We start from the raw sequence: 21,463 nt of genomic DNA on the forward strand, positions 1-21,463 counted from the left end.
AGTTAACTAGAATAGTTTCCAAAGGGAAATATTTTGTCCCCAAATTTGTAAAACATTACTTCTTCTGTATCATCCCCAAGAAGTAACGTAAATAATTTAAACTAAGATAGAAAACAATATGGCATTAGTCAGTGACCACTGTTCTCTGCCTTTGTTCACACGTACCTCACCAGTTCTTGCCATCCTAAACTCAGCTGGTAGAGTACCTAAAACAGAGAGTAGAACTGTGCAGTGCTCAGTCAAAGCAAATAGTGGTTAAGACAGTATGTGTGTACAACTAGAAAGTGGGTCTATTTAAAAATATTGTTGAAATATTTTCATTAGCTGCCGAATTCTGAGTTCCATTCCCACTACAAGCATTATCAACATCAAAAATTTAATTCAAATTAACAGTAATAACTAAATTCATAATGCGTTTCTTGTGTGACTCAGAGCCTCTAAATTTCAGGTTGTTGGGCTTTGACATCTTAGTCTTGTCATGTGAATCCTTGAAATCTGTGGTCCTCATAGCTAATGTATTCCATTGATCTTTAAAATGCTTTTAATGGATTTTTAAGCTCACTTCTGTGTTCTGTTAAAAATTGGGGAACTGGAAAAAAAAAAAATCTGAAAAAAAACCCTGTCTGAGGGCAGCTGAGAAATACATGAAACCAGGCAATCTGGAACTGGTTTAAGACATCACTCTTCCAGTTAGGTAGTGCCAAAATCTTGGAGGCCTTATCGTATAGCCCTGTAGAGCTGAGATGACTCAGAGCAAACATTGCATCGTGCCGTTCATGGCTGCAGCAAAGGATCACAGGCTTCTTACAAGGAAAATTCTTCACTTGCCAAAGCACTGTAGCAATATACTGCTTTGGCAATGAAACAGGGGCTATTGCCCATTCTCCTCACTTGTCCTGACAACGTGCCAGCGATTGTAGCATGGTGATAGATAACCTCCTACCCTCGTTCTGCACATCTCAAATCAGTTAATTTGGGCAAGGTACATAACTACTGAACCTACCACATATTTGTTCCTTGTCTAGTTTTTCCCCCCTCTGTCCTTTCCAGTGTTGTAGGGCATCTCCTAGAAACAGTTACCAGCCCAAATTTTTGTTTGCACTGGCTCTGTTGCTATCAGAGTTTCCACTTGAAGATCCCATTGGATTGGAGATTGACTCTGAAATGTTTGTATCCAGTTTACAGTTATTTTCACGCTTCCATGATCGATTCCTGAGGGATTGCTGGTATGTTTCTAGAAAGAACTGGTATAGAGGTAAGGTTGGCTTTATTTTTTCATCCTTCTCTGTCATTATTATATTTATAAAAAAAAAAAAAAAAAAAACACCAAAAAAACCCCCCCAAAAATGTAATTACAGATCTGCCCAAACTCTTATATTCAATGTAAACTCATATTGAATTAGGAGTGAGTAGCTTCTTGACGATCATCTGATTGAATTTTGAATCATTTATTTCTTCCTTATGGTAGAAGCCATGATAATATTTCTTGATGACCAGAGGCAAACCTGAATTCAGATGACAGTTTCTTGTGATTGATAGTCACTCTTTTTGCAACATAAATTGATCAGGTGAAATCTGGTTTTGGTGGTTACCTTTATGCGTTTATGCTACATACTCTGAGCTCTGGAGGTTAAGTCTTAGAGTAGTGTTAGTTAGAGGAGCTTGACTGAATTCTTGGAACCACATATGCATCTGGAGATGCAAATTTCATCAAGTAGTGGAGTCATACTGGAAGAGGTACACAAAGTAATGGAAATGCCACCTGGTGGTACTTGAAGCTTCATATTTCCTTTTTTAAACACTGTTTTGTATTGAGGAAAATGTATAACCCCTGGAGAACAATTAGTTCCTCCTGTCTACTCCCATTTCCACTTTAAAGCTCACTATTCTGTTGTGTGTTGCTGACCTGTTTTCATCGCTATTAGCCAAAAATTGCTCTTGACTAGGAAGCCGGTCCAGTTACTGTAGGAGTCACGTAAAGCAGTACATATCAGATGCTCTCCATATGGGTGTTAAAGGATTCCTTTTTGGCTTTAATGACCTTTAGGTCACACCCCCCCGATGCCAGAATATGAGATTAGTCCTCATATTCAAAATCTTCGTATTTTGTGATTTTCCTGTTTGAAGTTTCCTCTGCTTCTGCCTGTATGACGTGTATGACTGGAAGCAAGGGATCAGACTCTGGATTTTGAGGGAAATTGTATTAGTGTCTGATAGAAATCGTGTATGTTTCTTTGGCTCTGCTGTTACTTTTAATGGTTTAGATTTCATAATACTTCGCTGTGGTTGTGCTGAAAAGGACTTCACTTCAAATTGGTCTTTGTCATGTCATAAAGTATGGGCGACAACTGGAGCATGATGGGCATTACTGTAACTGGTTTTTAAAATTTATATTTCTGCAGATTACCCAGTTAACTGTAACGTGAAACTGCCCTTCATCTGTGAAAAAAATAATGCCTCCTTACTAGAGAAACATGATCCCAGTTACCGACCAGTCGGAGAAGTTTGCCCTAAAGGTTGGCATCAGTTCCGGAATAAGGTACGGAGATAATACAGAGCAATGACCCTTACCTATTTTTCATAGTCCAGTAAGATGGAGTGCCCTGCTGAAAGAGGTGAGGAAGAAGCTTCTCTGTTTAGGAGTGGACTGGGAGGTGGCTTTTGAAAATTACATGCAGTGATTAAAATAATCTCTCCCCCTTCTCTGTCCCTTATTCAGGATTGATAGTTTCTTAATTGCCAAGCAGTAAATTTCAGGTTTTTTGCTTTCCCATCACCACACGTTTAGGTCCAAGAACGTTGGTTGTATTGTCTAATCTTGGGCTCTGCTTTGAAAGAAGAGAAGGACTAGAAAGGGAGAGGATGAGGTTTCTGTGGCAGAAGCGTCTTCATTCTCCTGCTGAGTTAATCACAGGGGGGCAGCAAGCCGGCAGACACTTGGCTCCCTAAGTTGCCTTAAGGACTGAACTCACTTAAGCAATAGAAGCAGCTTTTCAGAATGAACCAACAGAGGTCAAGCCATACTATAGTATCTCTCAGTACGATGTTTTAAGGCAGTCATCTTAAATCTTAGTGAGACTCATTCCTGTTATTTGGCCCGCCATTATTCTGTACATAAGAAGGAACCTGCATCAAATCTGCACGTTGCATTGTGCCAAGGTTTGCGAATTTACTTCACATCATTGCAGAATATAGCTTTAGAGTTCCCATGTAGTTTCTCCCAAAAGATAACGCATTACAATGCAGGTTCCTGGCCTAACCCTGTCTGACTTCAGAGTTCGTGTGTGAATTCTCATTCTTAAAACAGTACATGATCCTGGTGTAGCCAGTTAAAAATTACTGAATTCCAATCCTCAGTGAATGAGGAGTTATTCAGTGGGATTATTCATCATTTTATATTATATTCTGTTGAATCGAATAAGAAACACATGCAGCTACTATCAGTTCCCTTGCTTTCTGAGAAAAATAATGGTGTTTTATTGCAGGAAATGAGAAGTGAGTTTTTAGGGTTGGTTTACAAACCTTTTCTTACAAGTTATTTCATAGAAAGCAATGCTGTGATGAAAATCAGTTTCATTGTGTTTATTTTGCAGTGTTTTCTAAAGATGAAACGCGAATATTTAACATTTAATGCTGCTAATGAAAAGTGCGTAACTTTTGGAGGCTCTCTTCCATCTATCTCAAATCAAGCTGAGCAAGGTACGGTGCTGAACTGGGGGCACTTTTAATATGCAGCTTCTCTTCCAAATTCAGCATAGTTCTGCTTAAGAACTCGAGCATAAAATCACTTAGTTACCTACAGGCATACTGGGAGCATTCTCAAAATCCAAGACCAGTTAAATATGTGATTTCTGGTTTGCATCGCTGCGAACGTAACATGGAAATGCAGTCAGCAAACGTTTGAGCCAGTTTGAAGAGCAGTTTCTCTGTATGATCTTAACCTGTTATAAAAAGAAAAATTTCTCAAACCTTGCATTAAGGGTTGAGGATAGAAGTCACCACTGAATGGAGCATTCCTGTATTTTGTTTTGCAAGTTAAAACATAACTGACACTGTAGACTTTGCACTGTGAAAACCACCTTGGGAGCTGTTTCAAGACAAGCACAGCCATCTGCGTGGGGACGAGATGGCAAAGACGATGCCCACTGGAGCACATCGGACCCTCCGTGTCTGAGTGTGCTGAGCAGTTTGATACGGCATTGTGTCTAAACCGACCACCTGTGAGCTCTGCAGGACACGGGTAGGAGGGTGGAAGGCAAAGGGACTGCAAAACGGAGTGGTTCCACCTTTGGGACCTGCCTCTCAGCTGTCATACAAACTAGAGTCATTGAGGTCAACGCAGCGAGAAAGAAATGTGTTCACATTGGCTGCAAGTGGTGTTCAGTGCCAAACTGCTGAATGAGACAGCCGTATCTGCGCCTGTATTCTTGTGAATAACTAACAGTTCTCTGCAGATATAGCTAAAGTAGCTCCTTTGAATTCTGCAGTGTGCGCAGTGCCTATTTTCTTTATAAGCAAATAACCTCTTGCCAAATGGATTTTGGAGAGTGGACTAGGAGGGCCACTAGTGTACCTGCAGGCAGCAGCTGAATGGTAATTTTTTTTTCACTGCTGGTTTTGAGGAGGAATAGGGTTGTAACCATACAGGAATATACATGTGAGACCTGCTTGGTTTTGGATGCTTTTAAGGTTGCAGAAGCAGAGCCCTTCTGAAATGTTTACATAGTCTGGTTTGGTGCATATGGAAGTGTTTGTTATTGGTTTGTGTTTGTTTTTCTTTCCCACCTATAGGGAAAGAAGGCACAGTCCTCTTAAAGAAGCACACCCCTCTCTGTAGGCTGCTTCTCCTCTTCCCAGTGGCATTAGTTGGCCGGATAGCTCTGACATGTAAATACGCAATGGCTTTGTCTAGCTCAGAAAATAGGCTGCGGCTAGTCTGGCATGTGGCCAATAGTTAAGACATGTCGGCAGTAGCTAATTACGTAGCTTCAATTTGTCTTCCTAATCTAGACAAGTGCTCAGTGAATGCCTTTGGTGCCTGAGGGGTTACCGAAGCCCATTGTTTCATGCCAGAATGCTCATTGAGAGGGGTCTCATTTAAGGTTTTCCTGGCTGGATTTTTGTTTGTTTGGGTTTTTTTTCGCAAATAAACCTGACTTCTTTATCCTGTCCTGCTTTCTTTGATGGTGGGGTGGGCAAACACCGCCAGAGTCCAAGAAATGATTCTGATTTACGGTGTACATCAGTAGGGGAGGAAGATGGGAGATAAGACCTCCTCCATCAATTGAGAGAGGGCAGGAGGGAGCGCTTCCGTTATCTCTTCAGGGAGACAACAGAAGATCTTGCAGACCTGTGGAAAAGCAGCTTCTGAAATTTGGATGGAAGTGCAAGAATACAAGGTAGTGGGCAGCGAAACAGGTTAAATCCACTACCTGCTCCTCAGATGAGAATTTGGAGGACAAATACCAATAGTCTGCTCCTTTCAGACAGAATCAGCGTGAAAGGTGTTATCTAGGGAAGGAAGGGCTGATAAGCGTTTGGCAATCGCAAAGTGCTGGGAAAATTAAGTTAATACAAACGGGGGTTGCATTATCTTATTTATGCAAAGTGTTTTTTCAGCTGTTTACTGTTGTTGTCTGAACCACAATATGTACATTGACTGTTCTGCTCAACAGATTATATAACGTCCTTGCTTCCCGGTATGCCGAAAGATATTTGGATTGGTTTGCAGTTTCTGTTCAGCACAAGGGAAAACAAATGGATAGATGACAGTAGACTGCTGTATAGTAACTTTCACCCACTCCTGACAGGACGATTAAGGAAAATTCCACTGGATGTAAGTTCTGACTTGTGACTTCTCTTGGCTATTTAATAATGAAACATGGAATACTGAAAGAATCTGAGCGATGTGTCGGTGAGGGGGGGGGGGGGAGGGCGGAGCGCCAAAAAATTTGTTAACAGACCATATCCCCCAGTTAGTGGTTTTAATTGGCAAGCAAGGGGACTGACAGTATTGGAGTTCTGTTTACCTTTATTTGGATGACAATTTCTGAACTGAGATATGAAACACTGAAGGGTGAAGGAAGAAATCAGAGAAAAAAAAAAACTGTGTAGTGACTCTTCTGGAACTTCTATTTGTAACTTAAAGACTACATGGAAACAGTCATCAAAAAGATGTCACCAATAGTACTTGGTTCCGTTACACTAAGAATGCATCTATAAACCATTATACATTGGTGTTTTGCTCGCTGCTCTGCCCGAGGTGAAGCATAATAAATTTAATCAAATCACACCTACAGACGAGATTTATTTTAAGCGTTAAATCATTTCATTTAATATTCTCCCCTGCATTTAACTTTATGAATTCTTTTTGAGTCCAGACACCTGATAGTGTTTGTAAAATGGGTAAGCTGCATTGCACCACTCCTTTGAAACTTCTTAAACAAGTTCAGACAGCTCAGGTTCTCCGAGCCTCGTGTTACTTCACCTTCTCTATGCAAGTATGTTTATGCCTTATTTGAGTCTGATAAGCATATTTCTGGTTTTCAGCTTTTTGATGAAGAATTTAACAATCAGTGCGGTGTAATCCTCAATGATCCCAAATCACAGTATGTTGGAACATGGAATTTCACTGCTTGTGCTGACAGGCACTTCTTGGGTATATGCCAGCGGCTTATAGGTAAGTCTGAAGAGTTAAAATAAATTACAGCCAGAGTTTGCAGTTAAGATGTGTGTGCCAGGAGACCTCTTAATGCATGGAAATTGTTGCACTTGAAGAGCAAGATTCTTGTAGAAACTGAGCTCGTAAACTTTGGAAAAGCAGTGTGTGGAGGATGACCTGGGACCTCTTCTATCAGCCGTTGAGAATTTTCCCTTTTTGTTTTTCATAGCCCAGTTCAGAGGGAATCCATTTTCCTGAGACACTCTGTGAGGTTTCAGTGGAACCATACTTCAGCAGACGGCCTTTAATGTTCTGTAGATACAGAGGTCGTATACATTAAGGGGTCAAGCAAGTGACACCTTTTTCCTCTTCAGAACTGTGGAAGTGAGAAGCCCTAGGAAGGAATCTCGCAACATTTCCATCCTCCTTAAACACATCCTCTGTTTTTTAGCACTATCAGAATATGAGTTATCATGTAGTCTTAACGTTGAAATCGGTCTCCCCAGAGCAAACCTTGAGGGTGTACGTGGGGAGTGCTAATTTTGAGTGATGCAGCTTTCCCTAGCTTCATACAGATCTGTTGGTGTGAGTGGGTTTTCTTAATCTGAACTAAAAATAATATTCTGATGTAGCCGTGTGGGTTGGTTGACACCAATTACTGGAATCAGATCAAACGCATATATAGCTATTATATGCATTTAATTGCTGCTATGAGCTAACATTCAGCATACCCACTTCTGAGTATGTTCCTCTGTGTAAATAATTCTTTTAAGTAACTAACATGCTATCTTCTAAAAAACAAAACAAAAAAAACCCCCACAAACAGGTGTGCAGAGCACCCAAGAATATACCCACCTTCTTCATTCTCAAATAGGCAAAGAGATTTCCCCCTCCGTTTAACACACACAAAAAATTTTTATTTCAGTGCCAAATATTTCAGAAATTCCAAGTGTCCAGATTAGAAGTCTGGACGGAAGAGATGTAGTCATAAAAATTTGAAAAGGGGATTTTTATTAATAGGAGGTTGACATATGTCTGTGTAGATCAATATATTAGTCTGGGCTGACTAAAATACTGAGCACTTCTTTCTAGCCACAGCTGTAGAAGGTATAATGAGAAGGGGTTTTGGACCACCAGAGAATATGTCCTGGTACGGTCTGGTCTTATATCATCATTGTGTTAGGGATCTAAGGGTGATTCAGGCTGGAAGGGACTTCAGCAGGGCGCAGGGACAGCTACGAGAGAGTCCAGGTTGCCCAGGGCTTTATCGTAGGGAAAAAGATGATTCAGGTTCCTTGGAAATCTTGGCATGATTGTGATTTGCAGAACTTCTTGAGATGTTAATCATCAGGAATTACTTCTTTCAGAAATGGACACTTTCCTTACTGCCTCGTTTCCACTTTGGTACCCCTCGATGTGTGGTGGCACCCTTGGTTCCACGGTTCTTTCTTGTAGCTGTTTACTAAGTGAAAGCATTTGGCAGCAGACACAAACCACTTCAAACAATCTGTTTCAGCCTTGTCACTTTTCTGATCTATTGAAAGCTGTAAATTGTGTATAAATATCAAATTAATATTATGTTTCTGTCTTCTTGTGTTTTGGAAAATGTCCTCGTCGGTCTATCAGTCAGCCGTTTATATCCTCTTGTTTGTAAACTGCTATTTTTAAATTTTCCCCCTCCCTCTCAGTGAGCCTTTTTCTGCTTGAGATATTTTAAATTTCAGGACTTTACTCCCTTTTGGAAAGCCAATTTATTTTTGGTAGTATATAAAATTTTTGGGCTTGCCAGGTTTGCATGCTTTAATTTGCCGCCCATGGGAATGTTTGCATCTTTTATTAGCTGCAGTTGCTATGCATCGCTGAGCTGTATGCCTTCAGTACGATGCTGATAACTGTGATAACACGCGGTGCTTAGAGCACAAATAGTGAATTATACACCCCCCCCACCATGCAAGGTGGATTTTCTGCAATTAGTTAAGCACATGTGGAGGCAAAATCAATTCCCACTATACCATGGATGGCAGTAAGGAATTGTGGGACTGTGCTGTACACTGTAAGATCTGCATAGACAAGTTTTGTGGCTCATTAGATTCGCATAAGCATAAATCCACAGGCTCCACAGAGATAAATGAGTCAAGTTTGGCTGTTGCTATATTGCAGCAGAGAGCAGTCACTCTCTCCCATTCTTGTATTTTAATTAAAGTTCTAGAATATGTTTTCAGTTCAATAAATAGGATTCTTAACATTATTTGCCAGTTAGTTAAAAATAGCAAATATAAAAAGATGTGAACCTAAGTTGAGAGAGGGATATATAAAAATAGATTGGCTCAAAATAATCCTTCTTATTTTTTTTCCTTTTCTATATTTTCTATTTAAAGTGTCAAAGATATTTGCTTCTAACTACAATTATTAGCATAGTATACGGTCTAAGAATTATTTATTTATTTTTCCCCCAGGGAGAATTCAAACAGATTTTTCTGTTTGTTACAGAGAAATTGGGAGTTTCAAATGTATGCCAGTGTTTACCCATCTAATAACTGGATTTCTTTCTTGCCTATAGGAGCTGCTGATAACCAGGCAGAGCCAGTCCTTAACGAAACACTGAGCTATCAAAATGTTCACTACATGGTAATTCTGAAGAATTTGTCCTGGGATGATGCAATGGCTGCATGCATAAATAACAAGATGCAGCTGGTTAGCATCACAGATCAGTTCCAGCAGGCTTTTCTCGCTGTTCAGGCTGCCCTTCGTAATTATCCATTGTGGATTGGACTCTTCAGCAGAGATGTAAGTTTTACTTTCCCCTCAGACTGTGGCTTAAGGTAATTTTTAGAGTTGTGTGAAACGGAAACTGGGATGGAGAAATGCAGTGAAAAATTAGTTTCTGGGGTAACTGTTTTCATTTCGGGATAACCATCTGGAAGGTCTCAAGATCCACGTTCTAAATCTTCAGTTCTCCAAGTTACATAGTTGTTGAACTCCACTGGACGGATTGATGATGAGACAATTCTTTTAAAAGATTATAGGATGAAGTGGGATGTGTTGTAGGGTAGCAGCAATATATATCACTGAACCAGCTTTGTCTCTTTTGTTAATGAATATCATTGCCACTGTTTACAGTACTACTCTAGAAAGACAACCCAAAATCTGTTTTAAAAGGGAGAAACTAGAAGTGGCAAATAAAATCCAGAAGGAATCATTGAACGCTTCTGGAGATACATTTCTAAAGCTGAACTTAGACTGTGTTGTTACTTCATGTTATTTGTGCCTGTGTTTTGAGTTAGAAGGAGACATCCCTGAGGCAGATTAGTGGGTTTTTCTTTTTTCCTCCTGTTTGTTTTATCTTTGGAAAAGTCAATGCAGGAGGTACTGCTTTGCCTTTATTAGCCAGAGGACCTCTTGAAGATCTTCATTGTGGATTGAGAGGTTTCTCAGCTGTTAATGAAATGGCTTGGGCTTGCTCCAGGGTTTGTCTTTTTTGTCAAGCCCATGAGTCTTGAGATAATTGGAAGAAAAAAGCTAAAATTTGTTTGAGGAGTGCTTTTCCTACAAAAGGCTGATGGTGCTCTCTGAGCATCTGTGGTGTTATGATCTTGCGATGTCAGTAATGGGCTACTGAGTATCCTAGGCAAAGTTGGGGGGAATTATAGAAATTTTAGTATATACTTTATCAAGAACGTTTTTTTAAAGGAAGGCATTTAATCTTTGTGAACGTGGGGAAACCAGAACAACCTATTTTTGCTCCTCTTTTGAATCTTTATCTGTAAGTGAAGATCAAATGATTCATTTTGCTGCGTACAATTCAGGCATGCGCTAGCTTTTCACTATTGCAACACTTTGTTATTTGGGCAAAATTAAAAAGTCACATGAAAGGAAATTATAATGATACTGGTCAACAGAACTTGTTACTCCAGTGCTGGAATTATAGACACAAGAGAAAGATACAAGATAAGTTAAATTAAAAAGCAGCAGGGGGATTTCCTGGATAAAACCTCTAAATGTAAGATTGTTAAAGGATGGCGTGCTTGTTGTATGTAGGTTTTTTCTTATTTATCCTGCATCCTCCAGGGCAGGAACACATCTGCTTTATTAAATCAGTTTAGTATTTAATGGGTTATTTTCAACTCAGTGTGGAGTAGCTGAGACTGGGCTTTATTTTCAGATATTATCAGTTTTCCAAGACCAGATATTTATATCCACCATTGATTTACAGGTGCAAGTGATGCAATTTGGACATGTCATTGCCAGGCCTTCTTCCATAAGCATAGTAGTTAAATATCAACATTTGATAGTTTGCCATCCACTTCAGCTAAATCATATTTTTGCAACTGCAAAACTTATTTTTTTTATTGTGAGGACCAGATCAGAACATGAGGGCAGTGGAACACTTAGAGTTCTCACTGAAGACACTGTAAATGTCTAGGCAATGTAAATATATTACCATGTCATTTTCTGTTCCTAATATTTTTTTACTATGTAAACTCATGCCTTTTACTTATACAATGTTAGGGTGGAAAACATTATGGCTGGCTTGATGGAAAACATGTTAGTTTTAGTCGCTGGTCTGAAGATGATGAAGAAACAAGCGAAGAATGTGTGTTTTTGGATACTGATGGCTTCTGGAAAACTTCTGACTGTTCCTCTGAAAATCGAGGTGCTATTTGCTATGTATCCGAAAGTAGGTATCCTAGCATAATACTTATAAAAGCTGAATTTTTGTTTTATTATGAAGAATGTTTGAGAATTGCAGATTGTAACTTCAAAACTACATTTTTTTTTTTTTAACATGACATTTCCTCAGACAGGCTGATTTGCATGCCAGGAAAAAAAGAAGCAAACTTCAAATAGGGGTGCATACGCTTGTTTGGTCTTAATCCACATGTTCCTTACAAATGAATTCAGCACAGGTGCCTTGGGCCAGACTGTACCCTTCATATTGTCAACTGATTCTACCTTTGCAGTGTTTCTGTAAGATGGTTGCACACTAAACTCTCCCACTTACATATGGAAGAAGATCCCACTCCAACAGGTCCATGTCCTTCTTATGTTGGGGGCTCCAGAGCTGGACGCAGCACTCCAGGTGGGGTGTCACGAGAGTAGGGTAGAGGGGAAGAATCACCTCCCTTGACCTGCTGGCCACACTTCTTCTGATGCAGCCCCAGATATGGTTGGCTTTCTGGACTGCAATTCCACATTGCCAGCTCATGTTGAGCTTCTCATCAGTCAGCATCCCCAGGTCCTCCTCCTCAGGGCTACTCTTGATCTGTTCTCTGCCGAGCCTGTATTTGTGCTTCGGATTGCCCTGACCCAGATGTAGGACCTTGCTCTTGGCCTTGTTGAACTTCATGGGGTTGGCTTGGGCCCACCTCTCCAGCCTGTCCAGGTCCCCCTGGATGGCATCCCTTCCCTCCAGTGTGTCTACCTTGCCACACATGATACCTTGGTATCATCGGCAAACTTGCTGAGGGTGCACTTGATCCCACTGTCCATGTCACCAGCAAAGATGTTGAAAGCACAGGTTCCAGTACCGACCCCTGTGGAACACCACTCATCACTGGTCTCCACTCTCTTTGCATGTGACCGTCCAGCCAGTTCCTTATCCACTGAGTGGTCCATCTGTTGAATCCATGTCTCTCCAATTTAGAGACCAGGATAATCCCATTATGAGGAAAGTGAAAGCAACAATGTGTTACACATTTAGAGGATGATACCTAATTTGTCTTGCATGTTTTTAAATTGTACCTGAAAGTGTTTTCTGATGTGTAAGTTTAAATGTTGTTGTTAAATCATGTCCTGAGTGTCATCTTTCCCTTCTTTAGAGAAGACTGAAAAAGAACAAGTTACACAAGTGAAGTGCCCACATAAGATTAAAAATACACCCTGGGTATCATTTAGAAACAATTGTTACACTTTTATGATAACAAAAAATAGATGGAGAGAACTGAAGTCTCAAGAAGCTCATCATTTATGCAAGAAAATGAGTAAGTATTTTGTCATACTACAGGTATTTATGGACTTATCAGCTCGAGGGAGATGAGTTCTAGATCTGAGTCACTGCCTTACAATGACAGCAAAGTGAGTGATGAGAAAAGCTGTAGCATTTGGGAATGTGCATTGGCGTTGTGCTGCCAAATGCTGTTTGCCCTTGCACTACTCTGATAAAAGGTGCCAGAGCGTGGGTAGAATTTGAGAGAGAGACAGCGAAGAATTCTGAGAGCTCTGAAAAATTGAAAGGTTGTCTTTGGGTCTTTTTCTCTTTATAACATGCAGATTTTAAAGAGGTTGGGTAATTGTTGTCCCCTTGGCAACATTTTTGGCTTTACAGTCACATTTAATTCATGGGGGGTTTTTTCCCCCCTTGCTGCGTGAAACACTTAGGTGAACAAAATAATCAGACTGAGAATAGTCCAATTCAGAAAAGCGCGTGGGCTTTTCCTATCTGTCCTGAACAAATTGTAAGCTTTGGAACAGCTTCCCTCCTATTAAACCGTTGCTCATGGCACTTCAGACATGCATCTTTTCATTAACTGATTTCAATTCAGTTGTTTTCTTAATACTGTTCAAGAAAATCAGGGAAGATTGCTAATATTTTTATGTTCTGTGCAGAGAATTTTTACTATATACAACTTGAAGTGACAGTAGAACCCACAAATATCTCTGGAGTTCATGTCTTTCATTTATCCAGAAAAGCAGGGGAAGCACTGTTGAGAACACCTTTGAAAATTGTTTTCGCACTGTTCACTTAGTTACTATGTTATAAAGGTCTAACCTTTACTCATTCTTGACCTGTCTGTAATAATTATTAACAATAATAGCAAAAGAGACCTAATTTTTTTTGTAACTGAAAGGGGAATTTGTAAGAAATTAATTTTAAAAAATTTTCAACAGACCCGGAAGCATTTGTTCTGAGCGTTCGAGATGAAGAAGAGAATAATTTCGTTACTGAACAGCTTCATTCATTCAGCGGTCTGGCTACATGGGTCTGGCTGGGTGTGATTTATGATGACAGTGGTAAGATTTAAGGTTCTTTTCTTAATAACTGGATTGGAGACAAAGTTTGCAGCATTTTAAGTGCATGTTTCTTGTGTGTTTCAGTATACAACTAAAGTGAAACTGAATGCAAATCTATAATAATGCTTTATATTTATCTTCAAGAAAAAAATAACCAGGCATGCTTTCTGTTTGAGTGATAATTACATCCATTATGTTCTGCTTAGTCTAGATTTGATTTCCCTGGAAAGCAGGACTTAAAAGGGCCTGGATGAGTAGTGCTAACATATTTAATACTGTATATGGAATTGATTTACAGTAACTTAGAGTATCCCTGCATTTTTTTTCAAAGTGAATATCTGCTAATGTCATTAATATATTCAAAGTTAAATGGTATTTGTACACATAATGCCAATGTTTTAATAAATGTGCAATGTTTTCCACAGATAAAGTTCTGAAGTGGTATGATGAAACTCATCTGACTTACAATAACTGGAGGCTGGGAAGACCGAACATAAAGAAGAACAGTTTTTTTGCTGGTGTAAATCTTGATGGGTTTTGGGATATTTATAATTATTCTCAGAGTTGGCATGCTCATCACTATAACGTGTACAGTATTCTCGCCTGTAAAATCGAAAGGGGTAAGTAGTGGAGAAGCTTTATGTGTAGCATTGGAGTGCTGGATGAGGGTTCAAAATTTAAGTCCTGGTTCTGCAGTACCTGCTAGATAAGGCTTCGGTTTTGCTCCCAGTGAAATGCATGGCACAGCTGTCATGGGCTTCTGGGGTTTTATGGTCAGGCTGTGCATCACAGCTAGAATATTCTGATCAGGAGGAACGTGTCTGCTGTACTCCTCCATCAACTGCTCCCCATCTTCAAAGTAGCAGAAGATGACTTACTTGATACAGTGGCCTGTACTGAACACTTTTAATGCTTGAGTTACATTGATATAGGTGGATTTTAATGCTTTCTGTATGTTCCTAGTAACACAAAGGAAGTGCACAAAACTTGTTGTCATCTTATTCTTTGAACTAGGACCCCAACAGCACAAGCCTCCGTTGCCTGAGTCGATTCCACATGGAAACAGGACTTACAGGATCCTTCAGAAAAAGTTGACATGGTATGAGGCGTTGAGAGAATGCAAACACAATAGGAGCGATTTAGCAAGTGTACACAGTGAATCACAACAGCTATTTCTAGAAGATATTGTCAAGCAGGATGGCTATCCTCTGTGGCTCGGCTTGTCAATTCATGATGTGAGTATATACTATTGGTAACCTCCGTAACAGAGCTTGTAAATAATTTTCTGCACAGGATAGGAAATGTTTCCTCATGCTTTTTTTCCAGTTTCTTGGAATTTCTATTCCATGTAGTAAATCACCTTCTTTTTCAACCACATGTAACATATGTTAAAGTATATTAAATTTTAGTGTATGTAGCCACACTGAGATGTTTTTCCAAATCCTTGAAATCTTAAAATAACATAAAGGTCCCACGTAATGCCTGGTGGCACGAGGAAGTGCGATTTGCAACACTGCCTTTAGAGGCTCCAGATTTATGGCCCTCTGTAGGATCAGATTCCATTAGCAAACACAGTCAGACAAGGCTGGACGGAGCCTGTTTCCTCCAGGTCAGGACTGGCTCTCCAAGGCAGCTCGGGAACTGGCTGTCTAGCAAGTTGTGCATCCCTTCTGCCAGGAGGCATAGCAAGAGACAGCTGCAGATCTTCCTCCTCTTTCTGCTTAACCTTGGGGCCAAAAGCTTGTGGCCCCCCACCCTACTCCCCAGACCTGGCCATGGTCGTTCATTGGCAGCAATACCCCTCTGCAGGGAGAGGTGTGTGATTTCTACGCGTACCTTTGCTACCTCTGCCCGTCCTTTGGTCCAAATGGGTCCCTCCGCTTCTCACAACTTCACCTTTCATTGTCATGGGTTCCCAGCAGCGTATCTGAAGTAGGTTTGCTAGCACAGCAAACCGTTCCCGAGCTGGACAGCTTTACTCATGGAGACCATCTCGACAGTTTAGCAGTTTGCAACTTTATCTAATAATGTTCCTAGCAAGGAAAACAGACTGCTTAAATGATACAGCAGGATGAAATTAAGTAAAACGTTCCCCACGGCATAAAACAAGACACGTTGCAGGTTTACAAACATGCCACACCGCTTTCACAGTTCCCACAAATAAGCAGGATTTCTGCGTTAAGAATTGATTGGAAAACACGAACTGTGTTGTACGTTTATTTAGTATGGATTTAGAAAATGAGGCCACCTGCATTTTAATTTTAAACTCTACAAGGGATAAATATTGCTACGTGACTTACTAATGACCGACAAGATTTAAACCACAACCATATGCTGTGATTTAAAAGTTGTGGGTTTTTTCTTTAATTAGGGAAGTAAAGCTAATTTTGAATGGTCAGATGGAAGTGACTTTGACTACTATCCTTGGGAGTTAGAGAACTCAAATACTACTGAGAACTGTGTTCTGTTGGATACTAAAGGATCTTGGAACCGTACAAAATGTACAAATGTTGCTGAAGGTGCCATCTGCTATAGCCCTCCAAACAGTAAGTGTTATTTTTAATACTTTGTGTAGTTTTCTTATGTATTCTATCTTTACATGTTGTATTTAGAACTAGAGATGAAGGATGAAACACTACATGACATTAACTACATGACTCTTTAAGAAGAGTTGTCTGTCAGGAGCGATAAAACACTTTTTAATACTTAAGGGAGATTAATTCTCTCTATTCCAGTCATGAAAAACTAATCCTGGTCACTTTTTGATCACCTGCGATATGAATATCATACTGTATGTATCTTTTCTGAATAGAAATCCTTATCAAACACATACAGCAGACTTCAAAACCCCCTAAAAGGCAAGAAAAAAATGGTTCTCGTGCCTCTGAGACTTGTCTTACGCTCTTTTTCAAATAAATTGGTCTATGACACATGAAGAAGCAATGTAAGCTAATTGAATCATGGTTGTTGGGAGGAGAAGTAGTCCTTATAATACTTAGTGTTCTCTTACTACAAAGAGACTACGCACAAACTCCTGCAGCAGAAATAACTTCAATTTTTTTGTTTTCTTTGCAGAGAGACAATTGCAGCCAAAGCAAGTGAGCAGAGCTCCGGGATGCCCGCAAATTAGTGGTACCCTACAGTGGATACAGTATAAGGATCACTGTTATGCATTTGACATGGCGTTCTACAATTTTTCAGTATATAATGTGGAAGATGCTAAGAAAGTCTGCCAGAAACTGAGTATGTTTAGACTCTTTATCACGTTACTACTTGTAATTAGTCCGTTATTTGAAACGAAGAAGAAAAGCCCAACAACCAAAAAAACTACGCTGGTTATACTTCACCTTTTCAGCTTAGGAAAAGTATCAGCAATCTTTGTCTTTGAACATCTGATTGAGGTTTTTGATAAAACTCTGCAATTTGCAGATATCTGGATACGGCACATGGATATCTGCAAGTAAAATGCAGAGAGCCATTGGTAGAGGATTCAGAAATGTAAGGCTTACAGTTTGGAGGAAACCATTTTATTTGCATACAATTAACTTTATTATGAAGTCAGAGCTATTAGCAGTGCTTTCTTATTACATCCTTGCATTAGCTGCTTGCTAACAGGGAGCTTGCTAACCTGTCAAATGGTTCAAAGCACGTACTTTATAGATAATTATTAAGGCACATAATATCACTAAAAACTTACTTTTATGTCAAATTAAAGGATTTTCTCTCTTCTTTGATAAGCTATGTGGGGAATTGTATTGCGGAAGGTGATGTTAAGCAGTCTCGCTTACAGAATTTGTAATCACTTTCTTAGCTTAGAAGCTAGTGATTGTCATAACTTTCTTTTATTGAATTATCTCACAATGTGAAGTTGAATTCGCCATGTAGGATGAAAAAGAAAAGGTGCAAGTAGTCCCAGCCCTGGATGCAGTTTCTTCTATTGAGTCCTACCTGACCTGGTAGTTGAAAGAGAAAAGGATCTTTCTCTAAATGAAGCTTCTGGCTTATATTTGCATATACTTGTAAAGAGTGGGTACACTCTAAGCCTGTTTCCAAAGTATACCCTTTCCTCCCTCTTACTCCTTAGTGGCTGTAATAGTGTATATGAAAACCTGAGGCACAATGAGGGATTGATTTAGAAAGTAACGACTCAGCAAAATGTTGAACTTTTGTTCAAGTGTGTTTTTGAGAAGGGCTTATTGCTCGGACAAGACTAATCATTCTGAATGTGGCATATCCATGTATGTAGTCCACAGCTGCAGTAAGTTCACTCTAATTTTATTTTGCATGACCTGCTTAAATAACCAGTCATCTGAAACAGTTTTGTATAACATGCTGTATTTTAGGAAATGGGGGGGTTATGTCTTTATTCTGCAGGTTACTTCAAGCTAATTTCGCAAACCCAGATCAGCAAATCTTTTCCCATAATAATTGTTCCCACAGAAAACTCAAAGTACAAGCACAATGAAAAAAAATCTCTGAAGCTGTGATTCTGACCAGTTTCCTCTTCCCCTTAGATCCCTCATCAACCCTTCTGACTATAGCAGATGCTGAAGAAAATGCATTTGTGAGCACACACATAAAGGAAAACGATCTCATCACCAAGAACGTATGGCTTGGCCTGGCTCAGAGCTCGAAAGGTAAGAAGTAGCAACCATGTATGAGCAGGAGGGTTTCATGTGGTAAATAAAAACGTGTAAATCCTCATATAAGAATACAGTTTTGTAGTGTTGATAGCCTACAGTAACTCCTGCCTGAGGTTGGAATCCCGCATTTAGCATTATAAAGCCTTTTGGACTTCATTGTAGCTTAAGTCTCCTCCTTTTGCACATTTAAGATGGCCAGGAGTTGCTGGAATTAGTTTTCCCCAACATTGCCATTGGTGCCTAATAGTTAAGCTGCAAATGCATCAAAGGCTAAAGATCAAGGAAAGAGGTGGGGCTAAAAGTGATGTGTTCATATTTATTGCTTTTAATATACAGGATAGTCCGTGAGCTCTGATTTTTTTAGCAATGTAAAGAAATCAATAGATTGTGAATGACATTGTGTAGCATTACAGCATGTTTCAGTGACCTAAACTAAGCAAAGTTTTTACCCCAACAGATCAGTCCCTGAACTGGCTCGACGGCTCATCAGTTCATTATGCCAACTGGGAAAACAGAACGGCAGAAGTCAATGAAAAATGCAGTGTTATCCTGTCCACAACTGGCACGTGGTCCAAAGTCGACTGCAGTCGCAGTCAAAGCAGAGTGGTTTGTAAAGCCCCTTTAGGTACGGAAGCATTGATTTTTTTGCAGAGACTTAATTTTGTAGTGACTATTTTCAAGATGTTCTTTTTTTGGTGGGGAAAGTCTGTGTTGAAATAGTGGAAGTGCAGTTGACCAAAGAACCTGTCAAGTCCTGCTGCCTAAGCAAGAGCCCTCTGTTGCTGTTCTGCCATGAAATTGCATTCAGGGACAAATTCTCTAGGAATTTACTCCTCCCGGCTCTCACTTTCCACTTAAAGGGTAAGGGAGAGAACTGAAATTTCCACTTGAAAGAGAGCATAGAGCAGTTGCTATCGCTTCTTACCACAGTGTATCTCTCATGGGTGAGTCTGTGTAGGTGGGAACAGAAACACTTCTGAAAATGGTGCCCTGCAGCTCCAGGAAAAACTCCCGCCTCGTGTTACTTCCTCATACTCTGCTGTGTCTGCGAAAAAAAGCAGTCACCAGAGCGTTAAGCAAACAAGTTCCTGAGAAGTAGCGGAATCTTTCTGCTTTTGTGTACATCTTCACTGAAGTGGAAATGCAGGAACAGATTCAACGTCATCCTGCTAAGGAAGACCTCAACAAGATCTTTTCAGTCCAAGGGAAGCACAGTTCCCTTCTGCTCCGAGAGAGTCCAGAAACTCACAACATTTCTGAAATACACAACATTCGAAATGAGCGCAGCATTTGCTATTAGGTTTTTTGACCTCCAGAGATCCCTTCCAACCTAAATATGATTAGGAAATTACCAACAGAATGCTCAAAATAAACTAGTAGATGCTGACTCATATGGGAACCTAACTTGCCATGTGGTGAGAACTATTGATATGATGAAGCAGTTTGCCTTAACTTCAAGTAAACATGTGCAGTCTTAGTGTATAGCTACCTAAGCATCAACCCCATGAGAAAATATTCTTACCAAAACTCTTAAAGAATAACTATTTGTGTTTTGTTTTGTTCTGTTACAGGTTCTAATCATACTGGGGTAGCCGTAGCATTTGCCCTGCTAATTATCTTAGTCTTCATCGTCGGATTAGTGTGGTATCTCTATAAAAAGAAGCGCCTTCACTGGAGTGCCTTCTCTTCAGTACGCTACCAAAGAGGGATGAATGATGATGAAACTGATGATGTGTTCACAAAAGATAGCTATTGAGAAACTGTTCCTTCTCGGCAATTTAGCGTGAACTTCACTGTGTGAAGCCATAAGGAATGAACTACTTGATGTTTTATTACTTCTTTTTGGAAAAGTAATAAGAAGGTTATTAATGTGGGCTAAATTTTGGTCTTTTATACAAGTGCAATTTTTATTCAAGTCCGTGGTAATGATTTACATTTGGCCTCAGCCATTTAAGGTGCAAGGTTTCTAGAGTTCTGTGATGTTTTTTAATTTACAGTATTTTCTCTTTTTACTGGAAAGTTTTTAATGGAATAATTAATGCCAACAGCACTTCATGCAACATCACCTTAATGAATGCACTTAAAATTGCAGCATGAATTCCATAACTCTGTACAATTATCCATCAATAACTTCCTGCCAAATGAGGTACCATTTCGGTATGCTGTAAAGGTTTTGCTGCTAGCATTGGGTTACCCTGTAGAAGCTAACACAAAGGTGAAAAGTAGGAGACAAATTGTCTTTGTGTAACAGATTTCGTAACTGCAGTTATAAATTTTGACATAGCGGGGGAGAAGGAAGTTACCAGACAACCAAGTTTTTATGCACATCCAACCAGAATTTAAATTTTCTTGTTACAGTAGATGAACATCGTTTTGTGATTTCCCCTGCCAAAGACACACAAAACCCCCATAGTGGTGAGAGAAGAATTTTCCTTGGAATGTAGAACGTACATTTTGAATAGAGAGTTACGGGGAATACCCTGAGCTAAACCCATGCCATCCAGGAGTAAATTAAATAAACATAGAATATTTGATGCTCGAGACTGTGGCAAGCTGGCGGATCACTACTCTTACCCCTGAAGGTGGTGGTGTGGCTAACAAAAATACCAATTAAGGGCTAACTGCAAATACAGCCAGAACTCAAGATACCGTAAAAGCCTCAGCCCTATTAGAGCAAAGGCATGAATGTTAGGGTTTATCCCATGACATAACTGTTCTTTAAGTAAATGGTTCAGTTTCTTTTCACAGCTCCTTTCACAAAGTTTTAAAAGCACAAATAGAAGGAATGTTTACAGGGAAAAATCAGTATCTGCACCTAAGCGTTAATTAAATAAGAAACCCTGCACTTAGAGTAGTAATTTAGAGAAAGACATACCGAGTTCTATCTTATGTCTTCAATCTACTCTGAAATTAGACCTGAGCGATTTTCTTCTGGATCAAAACACAGAAGAGATCTGCTCCGTTTCATGACCTGTTGCACTGTGACACCCAGGGTCAGGAGTGTCGCAGTGACAGTGTTCCTTGTTCTGTAAGGAGATCCTCCTGACACATACTTCCCCTTATACTCTTATTTATACTAGGGTTAAGTGCCTAACTTTATAGGTGAAATATGTCATCTGTCCAAGAAACAAGATAACGATCTATCTAA

General features: G+C 39.7%; 1 protein-coding gene across 1 annotated transcript in view; it reads left to right on the plus strand.

Moving 5' to 3' along the window:
* LY75 (lymphocyte antigen 75) overlaps window positions 1-20,071 on the plus strand; it is a 53,520-nt gene extending 33,449 nt beyond the window's left edge. Inside the window, exons 20-35 of the mRNA XM_009894655.1 lie at window positions 1,179-1,255; window positions 2,403-2,539; window positions 3,594-3,699; window positions 5,676-5,836; window positions 6,550-6,680; window positions 9,217-9,448; window positions 11,171-11,339; window positions 12,481-12,642; window positions 13,550-13,672; window positions 14,098-14,292; window positions 14,687-14,907; window positions 16,044-16,218; window positions 16,748-16,915; window positions 18,187-18,309; window positions 18,773-18,940; window positions 19,887-20,071. Of these exons, the coding sequence (XP_009892957.1) occupies window positions 1,179-1,255; window positions 2,403-2,539; window positions 3,594-3,699; window positions 5,676-5,836; window positions 6,550-6,680; window positions 9,217-9,448; window positions 11,171-11,339; window positions 12,481-12,642; window positions 13,550-13,672; window positions 14,098-14,292; window positions 14,687-14,907; window positions 16,044-16,218; window positions 16,748-16,915; window positions 18,187-18,309; window positions 18,773-18,940; window positions 19,887-20,071 (2,533 nt within the window). The remainder of the gene's footprint in view (window positions 1-1,178; window positions 1,256-2,402; window positions 2,540-3,593; window positions 3,700-5,675; window positions 5,837-6,549; window positions 6,681-9,216; window positions 9,449-11,170; window positions 11,340-12,480; window positions 12,643-13,549; window positions 13,673-14,097; window positions 14,293-14,686; window positions 14,908-16,043; window positions 16,219-16,747; window positions 16,916-18,186; window positions 18,310-18,772; window positions 18,941-19,886) is intronic.
* Window positions 20,072-21,463: the final 1,392 nt, after the last annotated feature.

The sequence above is a fragment of the Charadrius vociferus genome, unplaced genomic scaffold (genome assembly GCF_000708025.1).
Source record: "Charadrius vociferus isolate BGI_N301 unplaced genomic scaffold, ASM70802v2 scaffold161, whole genome shotgun sequence".
NCBI lineage: Eukaryota > Metazoa > Chordata > Aves > Charadriiformes > Charadriidae > Charadrius > Charadrius vociferus.